This window comes from Theobroma cacao, chromosome 9 (assembly GCF_000208745.1).
Source record: "Theobroma cacao cultivar B97-61/B2 chromosome 9, Criollo_cocoa_genome_V2, whole genome shotgun sequence".
NCBI classification, from domain to species: domain Eukaryota; kingdom Viridiplantae; phylum Streptophyta; class Magnoliopsida; order Malvales; family Malvaceae; genus Theobroma; species Theobroma cacao.
In genome coordinates, this window is record NC_030858.1 from 29,252,965 (window position 1) to 29,264,949 (window position 11,985).

General features: G+C 34.6%; 1 protein-coding gene across 2 annotated transcripts; it reads right to left on the minus strand.

The window, feature by feature from the left end:
• Positions 1,831-11,866, minus strand: LOC18589831 (GTPase Der). Of its 2 annotated transcripts, XR_001929620.1 has the most exons (13): positions 11,403-11,866; positions 10,974-11,041; positions 10,109-10,192; positions 9,667-9,960; positions 8,399-8,538; positions 7,935-8,022; positions 7,327-7,509; positions 6,920-7,081; positions 4,942-5,135; positions 4,492-4,642; positions 3,342-3,507; positions 3,139-3,263; positions 2,295-2,374 (listed from the first exon to the last, which is right to left on the minus strand). XR_001929620.1 is itself a non-coding variant. In XM_018128445.1 (12 exons), the coding sequence occupies exons 1-12, from the start codon at positions 11,749-11,751 to the stop codon at positions 2,307-2,309; spliced, it is 1,947 nt and encodes a 648-aa protein (XP_017983934.1). In that variant the 5' UTR covers positions 11,752-11,866; the 3' UTR covers positions 1,831-2,306. The 2 variants fall into 2 exon arrangements, 1 of the variants encoding a protein (XP_017983934.1); XM_018128445.1 differs by lacking the exon at positions 3,139-3,263 and having other exon boundaries at positions 1,831-2,374.

Below are 11,985 nucleotides of genomic sequence, written 5' to 3' on the forward strand. Positions count from 1 at the left end.
TGATAAAGGTATCCACGAAATGCCTATACTGTAAAATTTTGTTCAATTTAATCTCTATATTATTTTGTTCAATTTAATTCTTATGACGTGAAATAGAAAATGATGAAATTATTTTTTAGCTAAAAAACATTTATGACATGTCAATACCACATCAATATCGTCTGACATGTCAATGTCACATTAGCACCACTAATGGTTAATTTAGATAGTTAAGTAGAGAGACTTAATTGCACAAAATTTTAAAATACAAGACTAAATTAACCAAATTTGGAATAAGGAGGTTAAATTGACAAAATTTCTATACTTGAGGGACCTTTGAGGTAGTTTGACCAAATAAAAATAAACATAATGCTAAAAAAAATCTCTAAACTATTTAAGAAAATTCAAATAAACTTTTATTTTTTTATTACATTCAATCAAACCTTTATACTTTTATTTTGAGTCGAATAAACCTTTATAACTAATAGTTAACTAATTATCATTAATCAAAATACCATTTGTAATTTTATATCCACATGACATTAATATAGAGAATGAAGAAAGCAATCTTATCATGTTATCATACCACATTAACATGTCACGTCATAGTTAATTATGATATGTCAATATGCCATACCATCATCAAATATTAACATGTTAGCATATCATATCAACGTCATATGACATAAACTCACAAATAACATTTTAATTAAATCAATTATTAGTCATAAAAGCTTATTTCATTTAAAATAAAAATATAAAAACTTATTAAAGTCAAAATAAAAATATAAGGACTTGATTAAACATAATAAAAATATAAAAGTTTATTTGATTTTTTTAAAATAAGTTAAGAGACTTTGTTAAATATTATGTCATAAAAATATAAAGACTTGATTTAACGTAATAAAAAAATAATAATTTATTTAAATATTTCTAAACAATTCAGAAGCGTCAAAAAATATTTAATTCATAATTAATCACCATATACAATAAGGAAATTCGTTCACATAAAGCATCGAAAATAGAGATAGTAGGAAGTCCTCACAATGTTGGGAGACTCATCATCCCTATAAAGAAGAAAGAAGCATCATCACAGGCAATGGAGAGAGAAATTTTGGTAATTCAACTTTTACACCAAAATTCAGTATAAAACATCAATTCCTTGCAGCATAGCTAGACAACAATCACTAATGCCTAATAACATCGGTCACCCCTAACATGACATGCTTATCGATGTTGGGGGACTCATCATCGTTATCGCGAAGAAAAAAGGAATGGCGAGCAATACTTAGTGATTCAATTTTGACACCAAAAACTTAAGCATTAAAGACATTGACCCCCATGCATTAAACAGTCACCAACCACGAATGCGTAAATGAAATTTGTCGGCCACAACATGCCATGACCATCAAGTTATTGATGCTACTACCCTGTCCAATTTTTCATGCTTTTGACACCCAGTAATCTTTTTGCTTTTATATGATACTCTTTCATATTAAATTCACTTAATCCCTTCAGAACGCCTTAATGAATCTGTGGATAATATGCATGTTCAAGAAAATACAGAAAGGAGTTTTCAGTGTTCATACCTATCACAGCAAGCGCAATCCAGCCATCAATTGTTGCAGGCAGCTCACACGGCATTTCCAAGAATCTAGGATACCAAATAACTGATAAGCAAGATGTTTGTCCACTGCTTGCGTATAACTCAAGATCGAGGTCCAAAGTAATCTGACAGAACCTGCTGAACAATTTCACTATTTGAAAACATCAGTTTAGGAATAATTACCAAAGTAGAAAGTCCAACCTAATCAAAATTGACACATTTTGGAGGACAAAGAAGCAGACATCTCCTGTAACTTGAAAAGCTAAGAATTTAAGTGTATCATACAACTACAAGCCGTCTCATTATTTCTTAAAGAAACATATAAGAAATGGTGTACAACTATAGCAACAAAGCTCACTCTCCTAAATTACAACATCCACCATCACATACATCATCATCACAGTTAAACTATACATATGTGAACTGTCAATCTTTTCTTTACTCTTTCACGGTGCCTTTCCCAAGATGAGTGCTTACCAAGAATTGCTTTTAAAATAATTGTTTATACAACAGTATCTGTATGTAGTATCCATGTGTATTCAACATAGAATTCAGACGCATGCACCTTCTGGAGCCTGGGGTTTCTAAGATTGCGGCATACAACTACCCAGCCCTTTTCGAGGTAAAAAGATTGGACGTCCTCCTGTAACTTCTTCGAACAAAGCCCTAGAGTAGAACAAAGAAACTCCCATGTCTGTCTGACAGGAGGATTAATATCTCTTTATGTGGTTAATGCCACTTTTCCATCGAGTGGCCGAAGATTTGATCTTGTTCTTGTTGCAGCCCTGCCTGAAAACCATTCAAGGAAAGTTAGTCGAATCTGTTAGTTTGAAGATTACATGATTTGGATATAAGATTCCACTCGGTTATGCATTAAAAGTAGGATTAGCTGATTATTTTATTCAGAAACAGAAGTTGTCTCATTGAAACCAGATATTGAGGAAATTTAGCCTTAAAAATTTTTTAACATGCTTGCATTACCAAAAAATTAAGTTCATTAATCCTCTCAAATGTACCACAGTTGCACTTTCAAACATTAAAAACATATGATCTGAAGAGATGATAAAACTTCACACAAACAGCATTATTTATCACAAATATAAAACAATTATGCTTGTAAAAGTATTATAACATTGGCTCAAATATAATGAAGATTTGACAATATGGGCTAATGCAATTATAAGAGAACAAGTCTTTAAATTTAGTCTTGACAGAAAACCAGTAAACTTTAGGTGACATTTATTTTTGGATGTCTTTGTATGTTAGGCTTCTGGTTAACTTTCATTTCTTCTTAAGAATTTCCAAATAAATTATAGATCAATGTTTTTGGTCATAACAAACTTAAATCAAAATAGCAAAAGAACAAGCATTGCTGCATTTACCATAAGTGTATTTTGTAAAAGATATCTCATAGTCAATGCTACATATTAGCTAAATATAAGATCCATAATAAAAGCAAGCAAGGTTCACAATGACATGCTATATAAATGCAGCGGCATTAAGAAGAGTGCAAGGATATGAGCTAATGCATCACACAATATACTGGTGATTACCACTGAGCCCATGGTGGCAGTGGGGCCATGGTCAAACAACTGCATGGCAATGCCACATTGGAATTGCACCATCGTGTGACAACATGAAAACAGTGATTGGTTGTGGAAGACGGTGAGTTAGCAACCTATGTTGATAACTCTTTCAGTTGAGCATAATATTGCAAATCATCACTCTCTGGAATGGTATGAGAAATTGCACTGACCTTCGCCCTTTTCCACTTTTCTTCTGCTTCGCCAAAGAAGTCGAATAGGAGTACCAGCAAACCCAGCATCTGTACGAAGTTGCTTCTCCATATAACGCCGGTAAGTCTCCGGGAATAGTTTTGCATCGTTAACAAAGAAAACAAATGTAGGAGGCCTAATAGCAGCCTGCAAAAGGAGATAGGATTGGATACAATGAACCATCAGAAACCACATTGGACAACTGAAAGATTAACAACTGCAAAAGAACATGCTCCTTCAAGAAACACAAAGTACACTGAACTGAATTTAAGGGCTCAAAAAGTGTCCCTAGGATGTGCTTTGGGTGATTACTTGTTATGCATCGAACAAAAAGAGGGCTTCATCAAGTGCATCTCCATCTATGTACCATTCCCCTATCTAATTAGAGATACTAAAAGTGGCCTCTAATCTGTACTATATTTATTTTTTTGAAAAGTATAAGAACTATAATGTGGCAGGGAGGCACATTTTTAAAAAGACCACTTCGACAATAGTAGTGTACATATGGTAATAGTACTCACACACTAAGCTGCTTACTCTGATGCACAAAGAGGTGTACTACTTGCAAACCACTAATATTAGCCAAAGCACAAATACAAATTACACACACTAAGCTCCTATTCAAATGTGAAGATAGCTGCCTTTTACTAGGTCCATTTGCACAAACACATTATGATTTCTCTCATATGCTGGCTGCTCCCTAGCTTAGAAATGAGCTAATGATTCACGTCCATTGCTGCAAGAAGTCAATTTCAAACAACTTGACGAATAACAGATAAATCTCATGGCATTACGGTTAAATGGATAATTCAGTGTGATGCAGACTGCAAAAAGTACTTTCAATTGTTGGCATCGAGAAGAATGGCTTGCAATGTGAAAGCTCCTGGTAACGATACGATGGCAGCCATAGAGACGATTCAGGAAAAGGAATTGGTTTATGGATGAAGCAGCTAGCTGAAGAAATAATTAAAAACTATGTAGGAAAAAGATGAAGAACAAGAAAAGATAAACTGCAAAACATCTCAACTTTGTGAGGAAGGTGAACCTTTTTAATGACATATATAGATAATAAAGCAATCCCAAATATACCAACCTGACATAATTATTATTTTTGCCATGTAACAAATATACCTGAGTACAATAATAAACACGTCCTCTCCTACCACCTCGTGTCCTAGGAGGTGGTTTAAACGCTATTGCTTCCTGTATCACTTGATTCAATATTGCAGTACTAAGTCTTCTTGATCGTTCCTTTTCAACTGTAATAGCTGCAACAATTATCCTGAACCCAAAACAACATCGAATGCAAAAATAGCTAAGACAAGTTGTACACCACATTGAAAATATACCAGTGATACTTATGTATGGTATACCACAACAGAAAATATAGCATAGAATGAACAAGGAGACGAAATGAAAGTAGGAAAAAGTAAACCATCTTGTCTATCATTGTATATTATAGGACAATACAACAATTGGTTATTAGTATAATCTTGAATATCTTAAATGGATACGGATCATGATGATCATAAATTCAGTTGTAACAAAAAACTGACAACATATGGCAGGTCAAAAACGTACTTTTCAACACTCTGACCAGCTATTGCAGTTGAATAAACAATCGGGGCCCAATCAAGAATGCGCATCTTCTCCCTAACATCTTGCTCGTAGTATGTTGCAGTTTGCTGGTTTTTGTTTGGTATAGTATCCCATTTGTTTACAACAATCAGACAACCCTTTCCTTCTTTCTCTATCCTCTCAGCAATTCTAGTATCCTAGGACATCGAGATAAAACAAGACCTAACAGTTAACAAAATAATCAGAACGAAACATAAGGACCAGCAACTCATCAGATTAACAGGCCAAGACATGGCCATTGTTATATCCCAAAGATATCAGTAAGATAATTTTTAAAAAAGATTTTATCAAAGTTTGGGTATCAGTAAATTTACCCTCAATTAGTTACTGAACATCCTAACTTGTAAATTATCTTCAATCAACTAAAGGGTGAGCACTTCAGTTATTACAGAAAGGTTTTAAAAAGACAATGGAAAAAGCATCCAAAAAGGGGCCAAGAATTTGAATGTGCTGTATTTTTCATTTTTGTCTCATGTCAACCATCTCAACTATCCCTCAACCTTGAATATTGCAGAGATCAAAAGCAAATATTAATCTTTGAATTAAGGAAGGCTAGCTATGATTATATTCCGGATGCGGAGGTAGAAACCTGGAATATAGTACTGGCTGTACTAAAAAGAAAGCACACATGCAGACTGACACCCATATACACACACACATAGAAAAACAGTGTATATCCAATCTGCAGATAGTGATGAGTCGTTTTTTTAGGCCAAAGTATCTCATAAATAGCTTTTGCTGGAGCCGAATTTCAAGGGTAATAATTTCAATCAAAACAAAAACTAAAGGAGGGACTTTGAACATGAAACAAAGGTGTATAGTTGAGTTGGTACAGTTTAAAAGCCACTCAAACTTACTTGCTAATGACTAGGATTCAAATTGTTTATTATAAACTAATCAAGATCAAGTAGCAACTCAAGCAAAGATCAAGTATACTGAAACTTGACACAAGATGCTCACAAGCTTAAGCATATATTTAATTTTAAATACACTTATAACATATTCTGCGTACAATATACATATGTAAATCATATCATAAATATTTTTTTCGAAAAAAGCATGTGATCAAACTTGAACTTGAGCATGCACTTCAAATTATTATAGTTGAAATAAGCTCTAATAATTTTCCTCTACCCAATTCTTGATTGAAATGAAGCATGCTTGGACTCAAATCAAGTTTTGAGCATAAAATTTTAAATTGAGTTGAGCTCGAGTATCTCATTATATTGACTTGACTCAACAAAATTACAACCCTAGTATTATCCATCAATTTACTAGGAGATTCCATCAACAAAATAAAAAAGCAAGTATCCTGAATCATATCTATTGCTGAAAATTGAGAACCTGCAATAGTAAACTAGTGGCAAGATCCAATTGGCACCAAGGTTTCATGGGAGTCAAAATCACTACATTTTTGTAACAAGCACTTTTCAATTTCAAGAATCAAAGTAATGGTAGCAACAGTTGCAATAAGAATATTCTTTTTTGGCACATGTATCACTGACTTGTTATTTCCACTTTCTTGTAAGTAGAAGTTGCTGATTAAGGGGGTAATTTTACCTTGCTTATACATGAACCATTTACTGATTAAATCAAAAGCTTGTGCATCCTATTGTTGCTCTGATTTGGCAATCATTATCATTAAATAGATAGATATAGATATTTCCAACAATTTGATAAGATTACTGCAATGCTGATTCGGCCTGAGTTATCAAACTGTTATATATAAAGCGACTTGTTATAACTTGATTTAGTGAACACAATAAAATATTCTCTCTTAACATAATTCTGTTCTGTGTGTTCAGGAGCTACTTAACAGTGCAATATGGCTACCACTATATGCCAATAAGGGAGAATGCCCAAGCATGTTAAAACAATAATATTAGTAACATGGCTTGTCAGAAAATCATGGACAAGGTACCTGTTCAGTTATACAAGCCATGGCCTCAATGACCAGAGCAACAATATCAGAACGGCGGATGGCACGAAATGCTCTGTTCACTGATAAAGCCTCAGTGGCACTACCTGATGATGCTATGGATGCCCTTCTTCTGATCCCAGCAGTATCAATAAGCCGGAACTTCTGCAAAATGAGTGACCTCTGTATTAAGCTTCTAAAAGCAGTTGGAATACAAAAACAAACAGAACTCAGGGTAATAATATGTTCTCTTTACTACTCATTCTTTATCATTGATCCTTTAATGCATAAAAAATCTAATCTCCTACTCAAGCAAAACCTAGATGAATAGAATATCAGCTATAATACAGGTTTTTCTTTCTTTTTTTCACTTTCAAAAAAAAATGCTGGTTTTTCAGAAGTATAGAAACCTGGCCATAAGGTCCAATAAATTCTGTATCAATTGCATCACGAGTGGTACCACTGATAGGGCTCACAATTGTTCTATCCTCCCCAACCAAAGCATTTAAAATGCTACTTTTACCAACGTTCGGTCGACCAACAATTGCAATTGCAGGAACATAATTTTCTTCCTCATCCTTATATTCTGGATCCTGCAAAGTAATCAAGAAGCCATGTACTTAGCAGAGAAAGAAAATAAGTTCATTATTAAGCAAAAATTTAAGATGAAAGTTATCAAAAGATACGGAATATGCTAGCAACTCCATCCATACACAGCGTGATATATAAAAACAAGCAGTATGTATGACAAATCTCCCAACTAAGGTTGGAATCATTGTAATTCCAAGAAAGGTCAGTTTGTCATTGAATTAATTAACGGATCAAGCAGAATTAAATATGGATTGGTTGACATGCATAATCAAGATAGATATAAACATATAATTGATCTTTGAAGGACAAATGCCAGTAACTGCAAAACATAAATAAGAACGGTTTCACAGTGAAAAGAGAAATGGAAAGTTATGGGCCAGAAATGAAATGAAATCATTAACAAAGACAAATTATAAAGCCAGATTACCTCAATTTTTTTCAACCCTGAACAAACAAGATCAAGAAGCTCCCCAGTTCCAGTCCCAGATAAGGCAGATATAGGAACTGGTGAGAACCTGGTTGTGCAGTTGAAAGAGTTAATGCAATATTAATCAGAAGGGGAAGAAAAGAACAGATTTTCTAGGTCCAAAGTAAGAGACAACTTGACATAACAAGCAAGTCTAACAAAACAAAAAAAAAAAAGCACAGGTCACCAGCAGAGTTCGTTTCCTGAAAGTCAGTTGCAGAAGAAGAAAAGCAAAAAGGAAAACTGGAAAGAGGTGAGAGAGAGGGAGAGAGAGAAAGCTACTCCAATAAGTCAGTTCTTTGGAACAAGTTTTAATGCCTTTCCAAACCATAAACTACATTGTCAATTACTCAAGGCATAGCCAATAGGCATTCAGCACATAACTGAACACCAATTTTTTTAGAGAAATGGAAATTAAGAATTACCCCAATGACCAAAACTCCGATGCTTGCATGATTCCTTTTCGGGGCGATTCACACTTGTTCACTGCAAGGACAATATATTTACTTGAGTAGCTTTTTCGAAGCCAGTCTGTAATCTCCACGTCAGCTGCCGTTAGACCAGCCTGTTCAGTAAAACAAACACTTGGCATGTTAATAGTTTTTTAAAAGAAACAGAAGAATATATTTGTTGGGTTTCATGTACAAAGTCAGATTGTTACCAAGATAAAGAACCAGAAAAGTAGATAATCAAACCCTTAAAGAATCCCATAGACAACTCTCGCCTTATCCAGTCAACAAAAATCTCAACCTTCACAACTTCAAGCCAAATTCTTAAAGCACCAAGGACTGGCTGAGAGACAATAGGAATTTTTAAATGTCTACTAGTTATGTGCAAACCTTCCTTTCACTTTAATATTACTCAACTTGTTGATGCATAAGTTTTTCTAGATTTTAATTCCCAGAGTTTTTTCCCCTACCAAGAGCATGTAATCCTAAGACTGATATCTTAGCTTCTCCTATCTTAGCTTCTTCGTATCTTCATTTAAAATTTTCCTATTGTTATTGGAACAACTAAACAAGTGCAGTCAAAGGCACTCACATCAGTGCTTAGCACCTTGCTTGCCTAAGTCAGAAGAGATGGAGTAAAAATATAAAAGTTTACAACACTTTAGCAAGGCAAGATGAAGTAATGGTGCCTCCATTAAGAATCCAACCTAACCAATTGGCAATATGTGGAAAGCCCTAGTTAAACATTAGGCTAGGAAAAACCCTGAACTTCACTGATATGGAATAACACTACTTAACATACTCCATACCTCCAAGGAAGAGTGATTTGCCTTTTGTGTCTAGTCAAGTACCTTGTGCACAAAGGCACTCAAGGCAAGCACTTGATGCAACTTAATTGTTTCATGTCCTTTTTCTTTCCAGCAATATGCAAATTATTAATTTATTGTGGCTCCATTACTACAATGACAACCTAGAATTTGAGAAGCTTTCAGCCTTCAAGGATGATTGCATTTATTTTTTTATTACTTTGCATTTTAAATGAAGCTAAAAAAATGATCATTTCCTTTTCTATTCCAGATAATAAAAGATCCTAATTTTTTTTTGATAAATCCAAAATCAATCAAACAGCAGATGATAGACATGATTTCAAATGTTCTAGATAATTTTTCTTGACTTTTTTATTAATTTGTTTCAAAGCTTCAAAAGGAAAAATAAACAATCTATGTGAGAAGAGGGATGTATACCTGCCCATCCACAAGGAATATAATGACAGATGCTTCTTCAACAGCTGCAGTAGCTTGTCGTTCAATCATAGAAGGCATCCTTGCAACAGCTGCCTCCCTGGAGACTAACGGAATGCCATCCATACCGATGGTCGTTGTAATAGCCAAGTCTTCCATAACATTAGCTTGTGACTTTGACACATTTAGGACCCCTCCAGTATCAACCACCACAAATTCATGATCTCCCCAGAAGGATCTACCATACAAACGATCCCGGGTAACCCCAGGTTCATCCACCACAATGGCCCTGTCACCCTGTAATAAAATCCCTGAAAGAGTTTGACATGGACAATCTAAAAACATACACCTAGGTGCATATATGCAACCAATTTGGTTTACTAGATGTTCAAAATGAATTGGGAATTATAAAAGAGAAAAAAAGACAAAATTAGTGATTAAATACCCCAACAAGGCGATTAAACAATGCTGATTTACCAACATTTGGCCTTCCAACTATTGCAACCCTTGGAAGAAGCTGGTCAGGGATCTGCAAAAGGATTTAAAATTGTCACTAAGTAGCAACAAAATTTTAAGCTCTTTATAAGATAGAGTCCCTCGTCTACATCATAAAAGATTTCATTGCACTTAATCACAGTAATCATTGGTTCAAACTATGTTTGTAAACTAAGCAGACACTTCAGAAATGAAACAAAAGTTTATATGCCTACACTCTCAACTTTTCAATATGTTTCTATCATAGATTGTTCCAAATTTTCAAATTTTAAAGCTGAAGCATCACATGACTCTAATAAATGTGAAACTAAATTAAGGCAATTACAAGATATGGAGCAGCTACAAACACCCATGAAATATCTTGGCTATACCGAAAACATTAAAATGATCTACTGATAACATTCTGCTTGCTAGTGCACGTGTTAAATGAGGAATGAATCAATAGAACTCTTGCACAGTATTAAGGCCAGGCCTTGACAATGCATACACAGCATCATCAAATAGAACTACGACCAAGAACATAAACTTTTTCCAGACTGCAAATGTTTTTTTCTCTTAAGCACTAAAATTTCCAAAAGGTTTTAAAACAATCACCAATTAGAAAGGAAGAAGAAATCTGTAGCAACAAAATAGAAAGAAAGAGAAAATGAAGAAGATAATTAAATCTCCCTTGCAAGTTGCAGCTATATATATGGTTTATAGTCAGCTGCTGCAATAGGTTTCCAAGTCACCCGTATAAGAAACAAGGAAGCTACTTAGGATGGTAATAACATAAGTAGAGACAATAATAACTTGACAAAATAAGCTTTACTTACACTTTTACTTGCACTTTTACGTCTCTTCTGCTTTCCACTCAACTCCTTGGAATCATCTGCCTCATCCTCTGAGATTAGCGCATAATGACTTATGAGGTCTCAGAAAATAATGTTATAATGTTTTTCTTAAGCGCAAACAATACAAACAAATCAGAGGAAACAACTTAGAAGCGAGCTTAGTCTGTCAAGAAGCCAAAAGCGAATTATATACAAAAAAGCAAAGGATACTTTTGAAAATATTAAAAAAGTAAACATTTTTTGGAGAACAAAAAGCTTGATTCTACTTTTAGTGGGAACATTTTTCTTTTAATTAGTTATTCATTCATTTCTAACCAGTTATAGCTTGACTTTAAAAATTTGAAGAACAAAAGCAGTACAAACTAATTCATTTTAAATATGAAGAGACAAGGCGCAATGAGAGGGAATTACCGATGGTTAAGTGGCGAGACAAGGAAGAGGAATAGCGGCGAACGGCGTCCTTGGCTTCGGATTCAAGGGCGTCCACGTCCAAGGCATAGTCCTCATCAGATTCTTCTTCTTCTTCTTCCTCATCTTCTACCTCAAGTAAATCTTGGAATTTCTCTTCGTGAGGAGAGGGAGAAGGGGCAGAGGAGCAGCGGCAGCGAAGGAGAGAAGGGAGGGTGGAAAAGGAGAGAAGTAATGGAGGAGAAAAAGCAGACCGAATTGGCGGAAGAGGAAAAGGGGAGAGTCCGGGAACGGGAGAAAGATGAGTGAGGGATTTAGAGAAGAGGAGTTGGCTAACAGGAAAGCATGACATTTTTAGCTTCTTTCAAGCTGTTGAGTGTTGAGTTTGGAAAAAGAAGTGGAAATGGGAAGGTTTGGCGGTTAAAGGAAGAGGGACTCACTTACTGACTGACTGAGAGGGAGGTTTATCTTCTTCTCCGTTGGGGGTTTTAGGGTTTTTTTTTTTTTTTTTTTTTTAATTATAATAATTCTTATAAATTGTAACTTTTTCATAATGAAATCATATGGAATATTTTTATTATTTCTT

Bases quoted from the DNA above. Each gene is read 5' to 3' on its own strand.
- LOC18589831 (XM_018128445.1), bottom strand. From the start codon at position 11,751: ATGTCATGCTTTCCTGTTAGCCAACTCCTCTTCTCTAAATCCCTCACT. The intron at 11,042-11,402 runs GTAATTCCCTCT...CGCTAATCTCAG, and splicing joins GTCTCGCCACTTAACCATCG to AGGATGAGGCAGATGATTCC. The intron at 10,193-10,973 runs GTAAGTAAAGCT...ATCCTTTTGCAG, and splicing joins GTAAAAGTGCAAGTAAAAGT to ATCCCTGACCAGCTTCTTCC.